Genomic DNA, 21,247 nt, shown 5'->3' with positions numbered 1-21,247 from the left:
CGCCACTTCAAGGCAACATCCTGTACATGCTTTGATTTAATTGTTTTTTTTGTTTTTGATTCGTTAATTTTTACTTGCATCATTAATAGAATGTTATTGTGGGTTGTTCTCTGAGAGGTGTAGTTTGGATGTCTGGGGTACGAAGAAGTGCACTTGCAAACCGAACGCAGCGCATCCCCATGATACGGATACAAAATGTTTAGGTACGTCGTATTTTCATTATTCATTCGATTTCAAATCAGTTTTAGTATTTGTTACAGAATGTTTTTTTTTTTTTTGTTTCTGGATTTTTTTGTGCTTCGAGATCGGAAACGATTATTATGATGTCAATGCAATACGCCAAACATGTTACTTTTCGTGCACATGTTTCTTTTGACCCCTTAACGATCAGGGACGAGATATCCCGTCCGAACGTAAATGACAGAATTACACACGTTCCAGCTCTCTGTGTTTTCTTCACCTCTTTTTTTTCGTCATTCCGAAGCTTCGGCGCAATAATTTTTATGGAAGTTGTTCTTTTTCCCATCTCCGTCCTTTCACTAAAAACGCCTGTTAAGTGATTATTTTCTCTCGCGTATATAATATATACGTGAGAGAAAATTTATATTATAATGTACCTTCCTACTACACAGGGAGATATACATTTTGGTAACATGGGGTACCACTTTTATTTTTCCGATTATTCCAAATTGAAACATGGTAGAAACCGAAAACCTGTATTTCTATGAAATTTGATTCTTTGTCACTGCATTTACAAGTGCATCGTATTTAAAAATAAATATTATAACTATATGCATGAAAGGCATTAAAAAAATTATTTTCGTGATGTAATATGTAAGATGAAAATACAATATGCCATATGAAGTACAGTCGAATCCCGTTATAACGAACTCCAAGAGACCCGAAAAATCACTTCGCTATCACGAAATTTCGTTCTAAAGGAGTTCCAAGTATTTTCATTGTTCCTATGTAAACTTATCTGGAGGGATTAGAAATGTCTTCGCTGACACGAAATTTTCGTTAAAACGGGATTCGACTGTATATGCAATAAATAAAATATGCAAAATGGAGGAAACTAATTCGAAATGATCAAAAAAAAAAAAAAAGAAAGATTTTATGAGTCTGCAACAATGAAAAATAAAAATTCCATTGTTTGTTTTTGTAGTTGATGATGCGTTGGTGTCACAGTCTATTTACAAGCATCATAAATGTAATATTCATAATCTGGCCTAAAACCGTCATGGTGGGTCCACAGAGAACAGGACACACATCATTTCTATTATATAGACAGCTTTTACCTTAATAAACTTTCCATTTTGAAGAGATTCTAGCCCAACTCAGATAATACTTACAGTATTTGATATTACCCGACATTCCAGCCGTGAACAAATAGCGTTCCATCTAAAACCCGAGAGAAAACCATATCGGGCGGGGTTATGCATAATCACTAGAGCCCGGATTTTGGCCGTTTTCAGCATTAATGCATATAAATGCATAAAATCATAGCATTTTCTGAATAAGTACATATTTGTGAAGGTTTTTACTTAGAAGCTCAATCACACACTTTTACATAGTTTTTGAAATGGATATTGCTCACAATATTTTCATAACATAGGTTTTTTATCTCGCAGGTGGGATTGTTTTTTCTCCAGATATAAACTGTTTCATTGTAACAAATTGTAACATTGTTAAAATGTTCAATTCTTTTAGAAATAGCCTCGAAATTCTTTTTTACTGGTATTTCGTTACTAAACACGACAGCCACGACTAACTAGAAATTAAAAATGCTTAAATAAAAAAATATTATTGAAATTATAAAATATTAAATATTAAATATTAAAAAAGAAGTTATTTGCACATATGTGGGGATATTTTTTTGTGAATTAGCAACAAACAATGCACTAACAAATAGAACATATGAATTTTTTTAACGCATATTTTTTTTTTGCATAGTAATTTTTTTAACGCATATTTTAACATTTTTGGCACAAATTTTGGAATTTTTAATTTTTTTCAGGATTTTTTTATATACAAACACAAAGGCCACATCAGGAAAATTGCCTAACGATATGGCTGAAAAAAGATACCCATAAAAAATATGGAAGTGTGTAAAGATAGTATATATTTTGAAATTTTTAAGTGCATATTTGCATATTTTGAGAGCATATTTTGCCACTGTTTAAGTGCATATAATCCGGGCTCTAATAATCACCAATCGTCTCGACACGTCATCAAGAAACAAAACCTACATTAATATTCGAATTCACCATTTTGGATCATAGTTATGTTCAATTAATTCAGCAATTAATTACATTCACCAACATGAGCGCATGCATTAAACGTAATATCAGTTGAATTTGATAAATTCACTTTCCGTTTATGACCAAAAATTAATAAATTGAAATTTGAAAAAAAAAAAATTGAGTTCTTCCTGATTTTACCGTCCGCTAACGGGGAGTGAAATACATTAAAGTCCAATTCCACACGAACGCGGAGTTCGGAAAAGGGTCCGTTAGAAGAGGTTCCACTGCACTAGTATAAAATTGTTGCCTCAAGGCGGCCCCGAAAAATGTCTGGCTCTCAGCCCAGACACGAAACCGTTTATATGCCCTAAAACCAATGGCGCAGAAAGATGATTTTATTACCAGACTGAATGTGGATTTGTGTGACCCACATAAAAATCCCCCCCCCCCTTCCGCAACCTAAGTTTGAGTCGCGACAGGGTTTATAACCCTGGATTCCATACTTGAATTGGACGAGAATTTCAAAATTTCCGAAGGCGGTAGGGGGCCCTGCATTGTCGCAAGGCACAAAAAACAGTCCACGAAAAAGCCCTATTCTTTCTTTCAAACCGAGCACAACTCATTTCTATCGCCATCTATGGGCAATTTACTACCAAGTGAGGCGGAAGTGTAAGTACCTAACAGTCTGAGTACATCGAACTTATATTATTGGAGGAGTATGACGTCAGCCGTCTCCGCCTTGGCAATGCCGAGAACGGCGTCCCCCAACATCTTTCGTCGGAAGATCACGTGACTCGGTGAAACAAACACAATTCCCCCCCCCCCCCCCGTTATTTTCTTATAGCATCCATAGGAATTTAAAACAATAAATGAGAAAGAAATAATTTCAGCACCGATGATATAATTCTCGAATTAATGAAAGAGATAATTCCAGAATTAATGAGATATAATTTCAGAATCAATGATGCAAATAATTTCAGCATTAATGAAAGAAATAAATCCAGAATTTATGAAATAAATAATTTCAGCATCAATGAAAGAAATAATTTCAGCATTAATGAAAGAAATAATTTCAGCATTAATGAAAGAAATAATTTCAGCATTAATGAAAGAAATAATTTCAGCATTAATGAAAGAAATAATTTTAGCATTAATGAAAGAAATAATTTCAGCATTAATGAAAGCAATAATTTTAGCATTAATGAAAGCAATAAATCCAGAATTTATGAAAGAAATAATTTCAGCATTAATGAAAGAAATATTTTCAGCATTAATGAAAGAAATAATTTCAGCATTAATGAAAGAAATAATTTCAGCATTAATGAAAGAAATAATTTCAGCATTAATGAAAGAAATAATTTTAGCATTAATGAAAGAAATAATTTCAGCATTAATGAAAGCAATAATTTTAGCATTAATGAAAGCAATAAATCCAGAATTTATGAAAGAAATAATTTCAGCATTAATGAAAGAAATATTTTCAGCATTAATGAAAGAAATAATTTCAGCATTAATGAAAGAAATAATTTCAGCATTAATGAAAGCAATAATTTTAGCATTAATGAAAGAAATAATTTCAGCATTAATGAAAGAAATAATTTCAGCATTAATGAAAGAAATAATTTCAGCATTAATGAAAGAAATAATTTTAGCATTAATGAAAGAAATAATTTCAGCATTAATGAAAGCAATAATTTTAGCATTAATGAAAGCAATAAATCCAGAATTTATGAAAGAAATAATTTCAGCATTAATGAAAGAAATATTTTCAGCATTAATGAAAGAAATAATTTCAGCATTAATGAAAGAAATAATTTCAGCATTAATGAAAGCAATAATTTTAGCATTAATGAAAGCAATAAATCCAGAATTTATGAAAGAAATAATTTCAGCATTAATGAAAGAAATAATTTCAGCATTAATGAAAGAAATAATTTCAGCATTAATGAAAGAAATAATTTTAGCATTAATGAAAGAAATAATTTCAGCATTAATGAAAGCAATAATTTTAGCATTAATGAAAGCAATAAATCCAGAATTTATGAAAGAAATAATTTCAGCATTAATGAAAGAAATATTTTCAGCATTAATGAAAGAAATAATTTCAGCATTAATGAAAGAAATAATTTCAGCATTAATGAAAGAAATAATTTCAGCATTAATGAAAGAAATAATTTTAGCATTAATGAAAGAAATAATTTCAGCATTAATGAAAGCAATAATTTTAGCATTAATGAAAGCAATAAATCCAGAATTTATGAAAGAAATAATTTCAGCATTAATGAAAGAAATATTTTCAGCATTAATGAAAGAAATAATTTCAGCATTAATGAAAGAAATAATTTCAGCATTAATGAAAGCAATAATTTTAGCATTAATGAAAGAAATAATTTCAGCATTAATGAAAGAAATAATTTCAGCATTAATGAAAGAAATAATTTCAGCATTAATGAAAGAAATAATTTTAGCATTAATGAAAGAAATAATTTCAGCATTAATGAAAGCAATAATTTTAGCATTAATGAAAGCAATAAATCCAGAATTTATGAAAGAAATAATTTCAGCATTAATGAAAGAAATATTTTCAGCATTAATGAAAGAAATAATTTCAGCATTAATGAAAGAAATAATTTCAGCATTAATGAAAGCAATAATTTTAGCATTAATGAAAGCAATAAATCCAGAATTTATGAAAGAAATAATTTCAGCATTAATGAAAGAAATATTTTCAGCATTAATGAAAGAAATAATTTCAGCATTAATGAAAGAAATAATTTCAGCATTAATGAAAGAAATAATTTTAGCATTAATGAAAGCAATAAATCCAGAATTTATGAAATAAATAATTTCAGCATCAATGAAAGAAATAATTTCAGCATTAATGAAAGAAATATTTTCAGCATTAATGAAAGAAATAATTTCAGCATTAATGAAAGTAATAAATCCAGAATCGATGAAAGCAATTACTCCAGAAGTAGTGAAAGAAATAATAATTAATAAACGAAATAATTCCAGAATTAATGAAAGAAACTTCAAGAATTAATGAAAGAAATGATTCCGATATTAATGAAATAAATATAATTTAATCTTTTTTCATCTTTAGATGAGCTCTCTATATCCTTTTCTTTAATTTTTAAAACCCAGTGTTTAGAAACCGAACTGTACATTTCTATGGGCAAACGAACTTTGTTTTCACCGAGTCACGTGATTTCATTGCATTTGATGTCGCTTTTCTGCAAGGACTGATCGTAGCTTTATGTTCATTAAGCTATTTGAAACTATAGATGAAACTGATTACTTTTAAAATTGGTAGCGTGAGATGACGCTTCTAGTTCCACATAAGCTGCATGTTTGTTCATTTTCATGCTGTTTGAAGTTAAAAATGTGTGGTCAATTGCAGGGCCGCAACTAGAGGGGGTGCAGACGGGTCTCGTGCCCCGGGAGCTGGAGCCGAGCGGTCGCAAATTTCACTCTGAAACTTCAACATTATAAGGGGGCGTCGAAATGCGCGCTTGCCCCGGGTGACCAAGCAACTAGTTGCGGCCCTGGTTATTTGCTTCGTTTCATGAGGATGTATGGATTCTACTAAGTCTTGTTGGAACAGCGGTTCTCAACCTGTGCTCCGCGTAGCCCTTGGTGGGCTCCGTGTGCACTCCCCGGGGGATCCGCAGCCGCTCTAGGAAAAAAGAACAGTTGAATTTGAAAAATAAATAAATAAATATTTTGAAATGATAAAGATAAATCATAAACTTTGATGAATAAATAACAAATATTCCTATCTACGGGGCTCCACGATACAAATTATACACCAGAATGGGATCCGAAAAAAGGTTGAGAACCGCTGTGTTGCATTATAATATAAACTGCAAAAGCTGCGACCCTTTTCTCTTTCTTTTACGAAACCAGCCTGTGACTGTGGACCAGAGAGTGATGGTTGCTGGTTTGATTCCGATCAAAAGAACTGCAAGTGCAGGCAAAACTTTATCCAAAAAGACGGAAAATGTGTGGGTGAGTCTTCACTGTAATAAATCTAAAAAACGACAAAGTTTTATGGTTTGGTGAGAGAGAGAGATCCATTCAGAATGATATGAAAAAAATGGTACTCTTTTAAATATCTTTTTGTTTCCAGGAATCGACCAGTGTCGTTCGTCGCCATGTTTGAACGGTGGAACTTGCAAAAATATCGGACTTTTCCAATTCAGCTGCACGTGTCCATTTACTCATTCGGGACATACATGCGAAAAGGGTAATTACATATGGCTCATTAATCTCATTAATGCGTAAACATTGAGCTCGTCGTCCAATCAAAAGTTCTCTGTTAACTAGAATGCGAAATATTTTCTACTATTTACGTCTTACATACAGTGTAAAAATAAAATAGTCTTGTTACAATGGAACCTCTCGATAACAGACAGAGGTATTTGTCCGTTGATGTAAAATACATTGAAAACTGTCGGCATAACTGAAACAAGTACATGATCGTTAACGGAGGGTTGTCCACTGACGGGAAAGTGTTCGTTATGTGAGTTTCCACTGTATTAACCTTTACCAGACTCTGCTGCGAAGCTGGGCTGGAAGAGATCGGGATTAGTCCGGCGGCAGAGTCATTGTATTAACTTTTAACAATAGCGATCTGAAGCAACTTAACGAAAGTTTTATTGTGTGGTTGATGCTTTCCATTTCAGTGAATAATCCTTGCTTGTATCGGCCATGCCAGAACGGAGGCAAATGTTTCTTCAGCGGAGAGCTATGGAACTATATCTGCGTTTGTCCGTCGACTCATTCGGGGAAGAACTGCACTGAAGGTAGATTTCTTTCAATCACCGACTATACATTTTTCTAAAATCAAGTATTCAATAATAAAAATGTGAAACTAATTCATTACTTTCCTTTCCTATTCCGATGGAAATCACAAAACGATATCATCCCAATCAGCGACACAAAAATATGTTCAATCAGTCACCAATTAATTTTCTAAAATCGATAACTTGAAATGAATTTTGAAATGTGTGTGTATATATATAACACAGTGAAATAATCTATCTGATACATGCTCAACCCGTCGCCCTCGAGGCCAAATGTAGGCCTCGGTGTCGTTTGATGTGAAACGTGACAACAAACGTAATTTTGTGGGAAAGAGCTTGTCCCAAGAACAGTCTGTGTCAGCATTTCTTCGACTTTCTGTCCCTGTCATACAGTGAGCGCACCTTATCGGCCTTGTCCACTCCGCCCACTCGTATCATAGGTGCTACAACGCCTTTTTTCGTCCCATCTCGATCTCGAAGTCTCAATGTAGTTGCCTCAGTAAAAAAAATCTACCCCCCATTATTATGTTTTCCACATTCAAATCATTTTTACTATAGGAAAAAAAAATATATTCTCATTTCCTGGTGGTACTTTGCAGTACTGGCATCCATTTTTGACTCTATGATAGAAAATAAAATGTAGGGAATGCTTACTTGTACTGTATAGAAGAGAATAAAAAATAATAGCATCAATAAACTGGCAATCAGTCACTAAACTTAATCAAATAAACATCACGCGAATCAACTTCTACTGCAAAACTTCTTCCTAATGCTACCCGGCAAAGATAAAATGCCCACAGAAAGAAAAACGATTTCTGTTTTTACTGCCTGCTGTCGGAACTATACTCATCGTGTTCTTGTAGATACCGTCAGTAAAAGTGGTCATACAAACACCAAACATGGCCCCCGCTCTGTCCCTTGTGAGATATAAGCAGACTACCTAGTGGCTGGGCCTTGCTGGAAAAAAGAAAAACCCCGCTAGCCGCCAAGACCACGGGCCGACCTCCCACCCACGACAAACACTAACACCAAATATGGCCCAGCTCTGAAGCAGATTACCTAGATGCTGGGCCATGCTGGAAAAACTCTGTTGATGTCCGGGCCCGGTAGGAATCTCGGCCCGTAAGCCACAGAACCCAACCCCACCGGGGCCCCCATCGCCTCTGACTCACGGCAATCACACCCCAAAAGTCCCCGGAAACCCCCGCCGGCCGTCAAGGAGCCCGAGCGGATCGCCCCAACGAAAACATCCCGAGCCATCCGCCCTAATCACTGTACTCTGTCCCCAACCATCAGCCAATCTGCAACACCAACTTCTCTCCGAATCTGAAAATAGAACATGAAAAACAGGATACACGCATGTACGAATTCAGGTCCAATGAACTATAAATATGTAAGTGGGAATTATCGATATTGATCAATTGCTGGTATTAATAATATCACAAGACTGAATGAGCCAGGGGGACTTTTCATTGCCAGTTAGAGACATATTTAGATATGGATATTATAGTCCATGATGATGAGATCAAATCCGGAGAAGTTACAAAGTTCACTTGAATATACAAAGTTCAGTTGCGCACTAGTGGATTCACCGGCGGTATACATTCGAACACATGAATATATTGATGAATAACAATAATTATGGCGTTTCGTATAGCAGTTGAGAAAGTCTACATAATGTGATGATAAGCAGGTGTCCGGGTACAACGTCAGAGTTTTTATAACAGATGGGCTCTGGGAATGATCTAGACAAAAAGCGATGCCACGAAACGTAAGATATATAGCGTACATACATGATGATACGATGTAAGCATTGTATAGTATATAACATAAGCGTAGTAAATATACATGAAATGAGATAAAATTTAATTATGCGAATAGACAACATCCACAAACTATGCATGATTCAATAATGAATATCCAGTCAACAATTCAATCAATGATAAAATTCAATCAATAATTCAATCAACAATTGTGCTCAGCCCATCAAAGCAGTACTTTACCGTCCGGGTATACAGTGTTAAGTGACCTGCGGAGCTGTTCCAGATAACTTGATCCTGAACAAAACCGACTATTTATTCATTTTTGATCGACTTGTATTTATTTTATGTCAAAATGCCTTTTAAATTTTTTTCTAAATTTCTTATTGGGTCGATATTTACTAGGACTTTTTTGAGTTAAGTTCGTTTTTGCATATCTTAACCCATTCAGTTTAACTGACGTAATATTACGTCGGAAGTTCTAGAAATCGGAAGTGAAGAAATACACGCACAAACATCACATTTTTTCGCTTGCCAAGTATTTGCGCCAATTTGAGATGGGAATGTAACCTGGAGAGTTTTTGTGTAAGTAGATAAAAACAAGTTTTTTTTCACTCTAAATCCTTCTTTTCCCATTTTTTTCCTATGCTTGAGGGGATCGTTCACAAGGAAAATTTTGCAGAGAGGATTTAAGACTGACTAGTGCGTTATCAAAGTAAAAACGATATCGTGTTCAATATGCAAATGCGTGAAGTTATTGGAAATATTGAGGGGCGGGCTCGAAAATATTGTGCGGCGGGGCCTAAACCCAATATTTTTATAGGTATTATTGAGATCGGGCGAAATATTGAGTGATTAATTTATAATTATAAATTAACCACAGAGGGCCCCCCCCCCTGAAAAGCTGGTTTGGGGCTCGCCATCTAAATTCCAGCCTAGGGGCCCCGTTGTAGGATGTGGGGCCCTCTATGTACATACACATAACATGGTCCCGATAGGTCAAATGGGTCCCGATATATGCTAGAGTTAAATGAAAACTCGACCCATAATCGTAACAGTTTTCCGTCACCCATTTCCGTAACATAAAATCGTCACTAACTTCGGTTGCTTAGAAACAGGCCCTTTTCGAGTTTGTGATTTTATATTATAGAGTAGATATATACATGTGTATATGATGTATATAACATAAGTGATTGAATTATTTCTCGTATCTGTGTCTATATTTCACTTAACTGCAGAAGGCTAATGATGTTTATATAGTTAACAACATATGTATTTGATACATGTGGGACACAGTACAGTAAAACCAATTTAAGTAATTATGTAGGCTAAATATACATTCGTGTGTATTCATTTTTTATAAATTACTTTGTAAATTTACATTGTTCACTCCCAATGAATTATTTAATTTCTTGCGAAAACTTTCTGTTAAAACTGATACCATTATAATACAGGAAGAATAAAAATACAAACTGCACATGTAATAACAATAAAAACAAGTGAAAATGGTACAGTCAGATTTCAAGGTGGGGAGGAGCGGCTACTGTAATGACGAATATAGGGAAAAAAATGGGGAAAGAAGATTTATAGAGTGAAGAACGTATTTTTATCTACTTACACAAAAAAGTCTCCAGGTTACATTCTTAACTCAAATTGGCGCAAATACTTGGCAAGCGAAAAAAATATGGTGTTTGTGTGTATTTCTTCCGTAGAACTTCCGACGTAATATTACGTCAGTAACACTGGACGGGTTAAATGACCCGCGGTACATTTACGGATTACTCAAGCTGCCTGCGGTGTATTTACTAATCACACTAGTAAACTGCGGTGTGTTCCAGATGACTTAATTAAGTGGCCCGAGATACATTTTCCGATCAATGAAGTGTTTCCACTCACTCTCCTAAAGGTTGAACACCCTTGATCTATCTGATATAATGCGTTGTTTTTCTTGTGGATATTTTTGAATTTAGTGAAGGCGCCCTGCTCAAAGAATCCATGCATGAATGGCGGAACGTGCTATAGTGGACGCGGAGACGATTACGTTTGCGTCTGTCCTCCGACTCACACTGGGCAGAACTGCACTGATGGTAAATACCACCGAATATATAAGAGTTAGTTGTGAAATACCATTTAATACACTTGTTTTAAAAAAATTAAAACTCCTGTTTTCTTTTTTTCCAATTAGGTGCTTATAAACCGTGTGATCCTAACCCGTGTGCCAATGGTGGAGTTTGCAATGCATTGTCTGGTGACAAGTACACTTGCACTTGTCAGGAATGGTTCACGGGACCGAAATGTGACAAAATAAAATGGTGCGAAGACGGACCAGGAAAAATAATCTGTTCATTCTGCAAAGGAGGAGAATGCGGTTTCGATTTCGAACAGAAAGTCGGTTATTGCCGCTGTCCTCAGAAACGGAAATTTCCGCTTGTTTTGGACGGCGTCATGCAAAGAACTCGAGTTTTCCGACCGTATTGATCACAAGTGACATTAAAAATATTACGATTTATTTTCTAAAAGATTTTTACCCATACGATCGAACGGAATGTATTATATTAATGTATATTTGCAGAGACTTTTCGACGATGTAATGCAAATAATTTGTTAGTATGCATATAAAAGTTTTCAATCACAAATTTTGGATTTATAATGTGTCTTGTCATTCGACTTGATTGAAACTGTCAACTGTCTATGCATTTTCGTTCAATATATCGATCGATTTTTGCTTTCCTATATACAAGGAAGCATATTCAAGTCCTGAAAATAACTAGCGAATGGAGAGGCTATGTAACTTAGATAAGAGTATTGCAAAAATGAGTGCGCGCCAATCAGGTGCAATAAGCAATACAGCACGTATACACTATAATACGTAATAACAGTACGCAACCAACAAAATCAGCAATGCACTGCAATCAGCGAAGCATCGCAATAAGCAATTCACCACAATACGCAATACAGCAAAATACGCAATACGGACTGTATAATAAGCAAGCAATACAACACGCGATGCACTAAAACCAGCATTGTACCACTATTTGCAGTGCACTGCAATAAGCAATACAGCACAATAGCAATAACCACTGCATTATATTAAGCAATACAGCGCGCGCGATGCACTCGATGAATATGTGATGCATAAAAATACTCAATGCACCACAATCAGCAATTCACCATATTGCAGTGCATCACAATAAGCAACACAGCATAATAAGCAGTTGGCACGACATTATAATAAGCAAAACGGCGCATAACGTACTAAAATACGTAATCACAATCAGCGTTGCACCACAATACGCAATGCACCACAAGATGCAATACGGCACAAAACGCAATTACACCCCAAAACGCAATACGGCACAAAACGCAATTACACCCCAAAACGCAATACGGCACAAAACGCAATTACACCCCAAAACGCAATACACCACAATACGAAATACGTACTGCATTATAATAAGCAATAAAGCACGCGATACACTACAACAAGTAATGCATAACAATACGCCACAATAAGCAATACAGCACTATACATCGCAATAAGTTCCACAATACATAACTACTTCCATACCAATTCCATAACTACTGAAATATGATAAGAAAGCGCTATAATCAGCGATGCATTATAATGCATAATGCATAATAATGCATCGCGTTAACTGCATAATGCATAATAATGCATCGCGTTAACTGCATAATGTATAATATTGCATCGCGTTAACTGCATAATGCATAATAATGCATCGCGTTAACTGCATAATGCATAATAATGCATCGCGTTAACTGCATAATGCATAATAATGCATCGCGTTAACTGCATAATAATACAACACGATACGAAATACGCACTGCATAATAATACAACACGATACGAAATACGCACTGCATATGCAATACATAATAAGCAATACAGCACGTGATGCATGGCACACAATAAGCAATGTATCATAATAAGCAATGCACCATAATAAGCAATGCATTAGAATAAGCAATACAGCACTCGAATACGTGTTGTATCGCAATAAGCGAAGCACCGTAATATACGCAAAAGGCAAAAGCACTACTACTACTACTAAACCACACATGCACCTCGTCTATATTCCTCTGCAGAACCTCTAACGAATTAGTACATGCGGGAATGTGCGTGTACGTGTAGTGAATCCTGACGTAAAGTTTGTTTCTACTTGTTATGTGTAGTACAGCCATCTGCCACCAGTTTTTCAAACTACGAGTCAAGTGTAATGATTGAATAATTTATCGTTGTAGGCCTCTTGCTCTCTGTGACGAGACTTTTTAATGGGCAGATCGGCTCGTATTTGCGCCTCGAAGTTGGGTACCACAGGAAAGGCAAAAGCACTGCATTACAATAAGCAATACCACACGTGATGCGCTGCAATACGCAATGCACCATTATTTGCAATGCACTACAATAAGAAATACGGCACATAAAACACGCAATGTACCACCATCGGTGATTCAGTACAATAAGCAATGCACCAACCATCATAGGCAATACAGTACAATAAGTAGTTAAACCTACTCAGGGCACCGTAAAAAGCAATGCACCGCTATATTCAGGGCACCACATTAAGCAATACAGCACTTAATGCACCACCATCGGCAATACAGCAAAATAATTAGTGCACCACCATATTCAAAACACCACAATAAGCATGCAACACTATATTCAGTGCACCACATTAAGCAATACACCACCATCGCGATAAGCAAAACAATACGGCGATACAGAATAGAAAGAAATACACCTCCACCATAGACAGTACAGGGCAATAAGCAATGCACCACAATATGCAGAGCACCACAATACGCAATGAACCCCAATACACCATAAGCACTGCATTAGAATAAGCAATATGGCACGTGATGCACTGAAATACGTAATCCATAAGAATGAGCAATTGACTAATATTTACAGTGCACCAAAATAGTCATTCAATTGCGAGGTTTCCCACTCTGATTTCTTAATACACTGCCATCATAAATACAGCATAATACTCGATGCACCGCAATACATACGTTATACACAAGGATAGGCGATACACAATAAGTAACGCATCACTATACGCGGTGAATTTCAACACGCAAAGCACATCATCGGCAATAAAGCAAAATACTACCACTATATGCAGTGCACCACAATGAGAAATACAGCACAAAACGCAATACACCACCATCGGCAATACAGCAAAATAAGAAGTGCACCATTGTAAGTAATGCACAACAGTGTAATAGTAAGTGATGCACAGAATAGTGTAATAGCAAGTAATGCACGAAATAGTGTAATAGTAAGTAATGCACAAAATACCCGATACTTCGCAATAGGCAAAGCACCATAATATTCACTGCACCACAATACATAATAATAAGCACTGCATTAGGATAAGCAAAAGCATTAACGCACTATACACACTAATCACAAAATAAGCAATGCAGCACCAAAATACAGCACAATACGCGATGTACCGTAATAAGGCAAAGCACCATAATACGCAATAAGCCATAATATACCATAAGCACTGAATTACAATAAGCAATACAACACTCAGTGCACTACAGCACGTAAAGCATCACAATCAGTGATGTGTGTAATCAGTAACATAGTACACCACAATAAGCAATGCAGCATACTACCCGATGCACCACAATTCGTAATACGGCATATTACGCGATGCATCGCAATAAGCAAAGCACTTTAGTACGCAATGCACCACAATACAAAATAACGCTGCATTACAGCAAGCAATACAGCACACGATGCACCACAATACACAATAACGCTGCATTACAGCAAGCAATACAGCACACGATGCACCACAATACACAATAACGCTGCATTACAGCAAGCAATACAGCACACGATGCACCACAATACACAATAACGCTGCATTACAGCAAGCAATACAGCACACGATGCACCACAATAAGCAAATGCACAATGTGCAATGTAAAGCAAGAAAACAATGAGATCCATCCTTGACTCGAAATGAAACCTGTCAATTGATGATATATGTCCAATGCCGCTCCCTGGGTACCCGGGCCCTGTGAACACACTGTGATGTATACTCCACATACCTCTGGGTACATGCACAAAACTTGGTCCCTACAGGGCTAGCAGTTCCTGACTCCTGAAAAAAGTGTATCAGGGTTTTACTACGTTTTATTGCTACAAAGTCGATTTGTTTACTTATATTTGTTACAGACAAGTAACTGTTTGCAGTGACATCTAACGAGTCTTTATATGCAAAGACATCACCATGAACTGAGGAAAATAAATTGGGCTTTTACTACGTTTTAGGCATTGGTACAAAGTCGATTTGTTTACTTATATTTGTTACAGACAACTGTTTGCAGTGACATCTAACGACGAGTCTTTGTATGCTAAGACATCCCCATAAGCTGACGAAAATGTATTAAGCTTTTACTATGTTTTAGGCATTGGTACAAAGTCGATTTGGTTACTTATATTTGTTACAGACAACTTTTGCCGTGACATCTAGCGACGGCAAGTGAATGAGTGAGAGGGTGAGCGAGCTATTCATTAATCAGCAATTCATTCACGGAAAATTTACCGACCAACAAGTCGTCATAAAGCTACCGAGTCCGTGAGCGAGTGTGTTAGCGAAATATTGAGTGAGGCAGCGAGTGAGCGGGCTACTGAGTCCGTGAGTGAGGGGGCGAATGAATGAGAGAGTGACTTAGTGAGTGAGTAGGCGAGTGAGTGTGCGAGTGATTGAATGAGTGACGAGTGAACGGGCGAGTTTGTGGGCGAATGAGTGGGAGAGTCCGTGAGTGGATGAGTGGGGGTGCGAATGAGGGGTCGAGTGAAAGGGTGAGTGGGTAAATGAGTGAGTGAGGAGTGGGCGAGTGAGTTAACGGGTGAGTGGGCGAGCGATCCACCGAGTCCGTGAGCAGATGAGAGAGTGGGCGAGTGAAAGAGTGAACGAGTGAGTGAGTGAGTGGACAAGTGGGCGAGTGAGTGAGTGAGTGGACAAGTGGGTGAGTGAGGGAGTGACCGAGCGAGCTACTGAGTCCATGTGCGAGTGAAATAGTGAGTGGGTGAGCAGGAGAGTGATTGGGAGAACGAGCTACTGAGTCCGTGAGCGGGTGAGTGAGGGAGCAAGTGAATGAGCGAGTTATTCATTAATCAGCAATTCATCGACGGCAAATTCACCGACCAAGAATTCGTCTTGAAGCTACCGAGTCCGTCAGCGAGTGTGTTAGCTAAATATTGAGTTAGGCAGCGAGTGAGCGATCTACTGAGTTCATGAGTGAGGGGGCGAACGAGTGATCGAGTGACTTAGTAAGTGAGTGGGCGAGTGACTTAACGAGTTAGTGGGCGAGTGACTGAATTAGTGACGAGTGAACGGGCGAGATTGTGGGCGAATGATTGGAAGAGTGAGTTACTGAGTCCGTGAGTGGGTGAGTGAGGGTGCAAGTGAGGGGGGGGCGAGTGAATGGGTGAGTGGGAAGTGGTCCCGTGAGGGAGTTAAAGGGTGAGTGGGCGAGCGATCTACCGAGTTCGTGAGCAGGTGAGAGAGTGGGCGAGTGGATGAGTGGTGGAGTGACCGAGCGAGCTACTGATCTCGTGAGCGACTGAAATAGTGAGTGGGTGAGCAGGCGAGTGATTGGGAGAACGAGCTACTGAGTCCGTTAACGGGTGAGTGACAGAGCGAATGAGTGGGCGAGTGAGCTACTGAGTCTTTGAGCGGGTGAGTGAGGGAGCCAGTGGATGAGCGCGTGATCGAGCAAAGCTACTGAGTCCGTGAGCGAGTGAATGGGCGAGAAGGAGAGTACGGAATTCATCGAGTGGACTACCGAGTCCGTGAGTGGGTGAGTGAGCTATTCATTAACCAGCATTTCATCGACGGAAAATTCACCGACCAACAATTCGTCATGAAGCTACCAAGTCCGTGAGAGAGTGAGCGCGCGAAATATTGAGTGACTTGGTGAGTGAGTGAGCGAGTGAACGGGTGATTTGTGGGTGAATGAGTGGGAGAGTGAGCTACTGAGTCCGTGAGCGGATGAGTGAGGGAGCGAGTGAGTGGGCGCGTGGTTGTGTGAGTGAGTCGGGGAACGAGTGAGGGGCGAGTGGGTGGGCGAGCGGGTGCGCTAATGAGTGGGCGAGAGAGCTACTTTGTCCATGAGCGGGTAAATGAGTGAGTGAGTGAGTGAGCAAGTGGTTGGGCGAATGAGTGGGCGAGTGAACGATCGAGTGAGCAAGTGGTTGTTCGAATGAGTGGGCGAGTGAACGGGCGAGTTTGTGGACGAATGATTGGGGGAGCTAGCTACGAAGTCCGTGAGAGTGTGAGTGAGTGAAAAGTTAGTACATAAGGTTTATAAAAGTTAGTACATAAGGTTTATAAAAGTTTATACATAAGGGTATTAATAGTTCTGTTATTTCTTAATTGATTTTCATATAATTATTTAATAATTGATAAAAGTTTCTAATTAATAGGAAAATAATTTCAGAATTACTGAAAGAAATCATTTTCGAAACAAATATTTTCAGAATTAGTGGAAGAAATAATTTCGGAATCGTTGGAAGAAACTGTTTTGAAAATTAATGCAAGAAGTATTTTCATAATTACGGAATTAGTGGAATAAATAACTCGATTAAATAATTGTAGACCAATTAATTAATTAAAGCTATTTCGCTATAAGTAAAATAAATGATTGGTAATAAATTTTTTCAGTAAAAAGAAATGATTTCAGAATTAATAAAATATATAATTTTCTGAATTATTCTATCTTCAGTTATGTTGAGTCCCTGGTGACCAGTGAGTGGCGTATTTACGGGGGGGAGGGGGGATTTTTTAGAGGCCTACAGCACAGAGCAGCACGTTCACAGGGGCGACAAATTTGAGGAATGATTAGCCAAGAACGTTTGTAGTATGGGATAAGGGCGGCAAAATTTGCATAAATCTCAATAAATCCGCAGCTGCCCAAACAGCAAGGGACTAGGTTAGTGACTGTCCTAGTTAGTTAGTGATAGAGTTTGCAAGCACGTGAGTGAGCGAAAGAATAACTTGGATCACGAGGAAGCACATGAATGTCCAGAAGAGTCGCATACAGAGCAAAGGCATGGTACATCCGACTTCACCCCAGGCCTGTCAAAAGATGACTGCTACCTCCGAGGGGAGGGGGGGGGGGGTTGAAGCCGAAGAAGGCTTTCATCAGACTCCGTAGCCTCAGACACCTGCATGGGCAATGCCTTCTCCAGGCATCTGATTCCCCAGACCATTAAATCAGGATTCTCCTCTGCTCACCTTTCGGCCGGCCCATGGTCTCCCAGGACTGTTTAGTGATTTTAAAATCGGTACATACAAAAATGGGCACCAGCTGCGGGAGCTGTCAGAGCAAAGGCAACACCTTTTAATGCTTTTGCTATAGGAGGTGTTGGCAAAGAACATCTAGGAGATCATGAGATCTGAGAGGTCAGTGAGTGGCCTAGAGCGTGTGCAAGCATGTGCAAAAGAATGATCCCTTAGAGCACGTCTAAATGATCAAAAGAGTGACCTATAAAGCTCGCCTTGGCCTCTCTATAGATAATTGCTTTTTCAAGGAACCATGTCAGTGAGCTACCGAAAGAGTGAACTAGAACGTGTACAAGAATGTGAGCGACCAAAGCAGTGTGCAAGCATACGATGACTAAAAGGGTGACTTAGAGACACAGGTGTACTTGCAGAAATGGTAAGAGGCCAAGCGGGTTATAGCACATAGTGGGGTTATGGAACAGGTTATAGCACAAAAATCCACAGCACTTGGAGGACTTATCTAGAGAGTGTGCAAGCATGTGAGTGGCCTCCTCCTAACCAAAACATGGCCCGCCGCTCTGTCTCAACGATGACATATATAAACAGGTGGTCAAAGACTTGGGCCATGCTGGAAAAAGTATTCGAGTGACCAAAACAATGTGCAATCATGTGACTGAGCAACCAAACAAACAAAGACCTGACGAGCGTGGGACGAAAACAGTGCACAAGGAGGTAGAGTATTCAGCAATTATATAGGAAATTTCTCAGTTCCTCACAAATTTAATCAAACAGAATTTCAATCCAGAATGAAAATCCCCATGGACTTCGCTGAAAATACGGGACATAACGGAATATTTTTGTAAAGTAGTGATGGCAAATATTCCGGGACAATATCCCATGAAATTCGAGTCATATTGTTCCCCTCCCCCTCAAGTTATAACTATTATAATTAATGATAATTATCTTCATATACGATTTTAGTCATAATCTTTGTTGAAAATACGAATAAAAACGGGACATTTATTTGAGAAAAAAAAAGCGATGGCCAAAAATACGTGCTATATGGTCATCCTTCCTATTATGAGAAATCAGGGGGCTGCTAAAAATTTTCTTTAATTTAGAATGTACTCCAAAAATATATAGAAAAAAAAATTATGTGAGATAAAATTTTTTATAATTATACAGTCATAATTATCATTCAAGCAATCTTCATCGTAAAAAAAAATGATTTTTTAGTAAAAAATATGGGAAATGTGTGTTCACCTTACTTACTACAGACCTGTAGTAGAAATGTTGGCCATTTTGGTGGGTACCTGAAAAATAAAGAGGAGCCAAAGAGGTTTCAACTCTACTCGGCACCCAACCACAAAGTTCCCAACCAACCTCCCGAACTTTTCAAGGAACTCTATTAAGTCTGCCGCTTTTATACCCTCTCAACAGTGGCATCATCATCATCATATGGTCATTCTTAGTACTCTGTCTGGAGAAACAAACAAATCATATTGAGTGTTGAAATTCGATTCTTTTTCATTCGCTAACAGAAGTTGCAGCAACAGAAAACGAAAACACTACATTCGGGGTGACTACATTCCCAGATTGCCTTGGGAAGTAGGAATACGGAAACATTCACGAATACGGTCGAAGATATTTGATCGCTCGATGAATTAATTTCGTTCAAATTTAGGGCAGCCGGGCTAATGTCCAACTTACCCATGCTGAAACCCATTGCCTCCACATTCTGCAATGGAGGCCCCCTTGTCTGAGATACAGAGGCACAGGCCCTGATGTAGTGAATGTATTGCATGAAAAAATAAAAGATGATAAGAGTCGTCCCGGGCACTCGTGCTGGAATCCTGTCAGCCCCACTTTGTGAGGGCGTACAGGTCTAGGCGTACAGAGGCGGATTGACAGTTTTGTTGCCAGTGAGCTACACGAACTTTACGGCCCACCTCCCATTCTAGTTGAATTTTCTCGACCACTAACTACTCGAATTCACTGCCCTGAACGATAAGCCTGTTAGGCCAACGCTCTTATAAATACATGCGTGTCTCGCGCGCAGAATATCGATATCTGCACGGAATGAAAAAATAAAATAATATGTTTAATGCACAATATGATGAATTTTTTTCTGCGTAAACTCCGTGTACACGGAAACATTCTCAGCAGTGTCCGCCAATACACGTCAAGATGTATTGTATATGTAGATCAAAATTCAATTTTACTCCTCCAAATTTCGTTTGAGGAGTGAAAAAATGTTCCTCCAAATTTTAGATAATTTTCTTAAAGATTGATATATATTATGGCAAAATGATGTTTGTTGTAAACGATCTTGAAATCCTATACCTAAGCTAACCATATTTGTTCGAGAAAAATACGGGAAATCAGGATTCGAAATACGGGAAAATGCGGGACATTGCTAATTACCGCCAAAATGATGCCAAAAATGATGCGAAAAGTAAGCAAGGTCGCCAACTCGTGCTAAAATCACAGAAACGTGGCCGATCGGCAGAGAATGAAGCACTCAGGGCCGCAACTAGTAGCTTGGTCACCCGTGTTAAAGTACACCGTGGTGTACTTTAACTCAAAAGTAGGTCCGGGGCTAATTACTTCATATTTAATCTCCTGAGCTTTTCGTATATCTCTAAGTGTTTCAAAAATCGAGAATTCTATAAAATTTTAAAAATTATTGATGTGACAGAAAACCCCACCAAATTTCCGCATTTCTATATTAAAATCGGCAATTTTAACACTGATTTCTATGAGTATCACCCTTTTCCTGACTCTCAAAGCGATGCTGATGATGATTATGACGTCTATTCAAAAAAGCCTCATTACTGAGAGTATTGAAAATGTGGCAGAACATTATAAAGGCACAAACTATTATTCATATTCTGGCACCCGTTGAAGAAGTGGCAAAGCATTGTAAAGGCATATATTCACGTCTGAAACGCATTGCTAGGGAACCACGGTAACCAAAGTAAACGTTCCGAAAGTGATTGTTGAGGTCCAAAAACTATTGTTGCGCGACAGTTTCTTGCCCATTTGGGGCATTTTCCCTGCTCTGACGAAATTTTAATGTAGCCTATCGTTTAAGTCGGGTCCCATTTGGTATATATGCAAAATTTGGTGACGATCGATCTAAAATTGTAGATTTGTATAGAGAACAT

The 21,247-nt window shown here is 37.9% G+C and overlaps 2 protein-coding genes across 7 annotated transcripts in view; one reads left to right on the top strand and one right to left on the bottom strand.

The window, feature by feature from the left end:
• The window catches only part of LOC149081485 (uncharacterized), a 52,847-nt gene extending 41,405 nt beyond the window's left edge, over nt 1–11,442 (top strand). For 3 of the 6 annotated variants that reach the window (XM_089238415.1, XM_089238413.1, XM_089238414.1), the window contains 6 exons: nt 90–203; nt 6,150–6,251; nt 6,373–6,489; nt 6,929–7,048; nt 10,779–10,895; nt 10,994–11,441. In XM_089238415.1, the coding sequence (XP_089094541.1) occupies nt 90–203; nt 6,150–6,251; nt 6,373–6,489; nt 6,929–7,048; nt 10,779–10,895; nt 10,994–11,286 (863 nt within the window). In that variant the 3' untranslated portion in view covers nt 11,287–11,441. Of the gene's footprint in view, nt 1–89; nt 204–6,149; nt 6,252–6,372; nt 6,490–6,928; nt 7,049–10,778; nt 10,896–10,993 lie in introns of all 6 variants that reach the window. The other 3 variants (XM_089238412.1, XM_089238410.1, XM_089238411.1) reach the window with 2 other exon arrangements.
• Nucleotides 1–21,247, bottom strand: part of LOC149081482 (uncharacterized) — a 101,344-nt gene that overhangs the window by 17,102 nt on the left and 62,995 nt on the right. The window lies entirely within an intron of this gene.

Source organism: Pholcus phalangioides, unplaced genomic scaffold (genome assembly GCF_987345545.1).
Source record: "Pholcus phalangioides strain wild (caught in Gottingen) unplaced genomic scaffold, Ppha-v1.0 ptg000010l_1, whole genome shotgun sequence".
Lineage (NCBI taxonomy): Eukaryota > Metazoa > Arthropoda > Arachnida > Araneae > Pholcidae > Pholcus > Pholcus phalangioides.
Note: the sequence above shows the minus strand (reverse complement) of the source record. Positions and strands in the feature narration are given on the sequence as shown.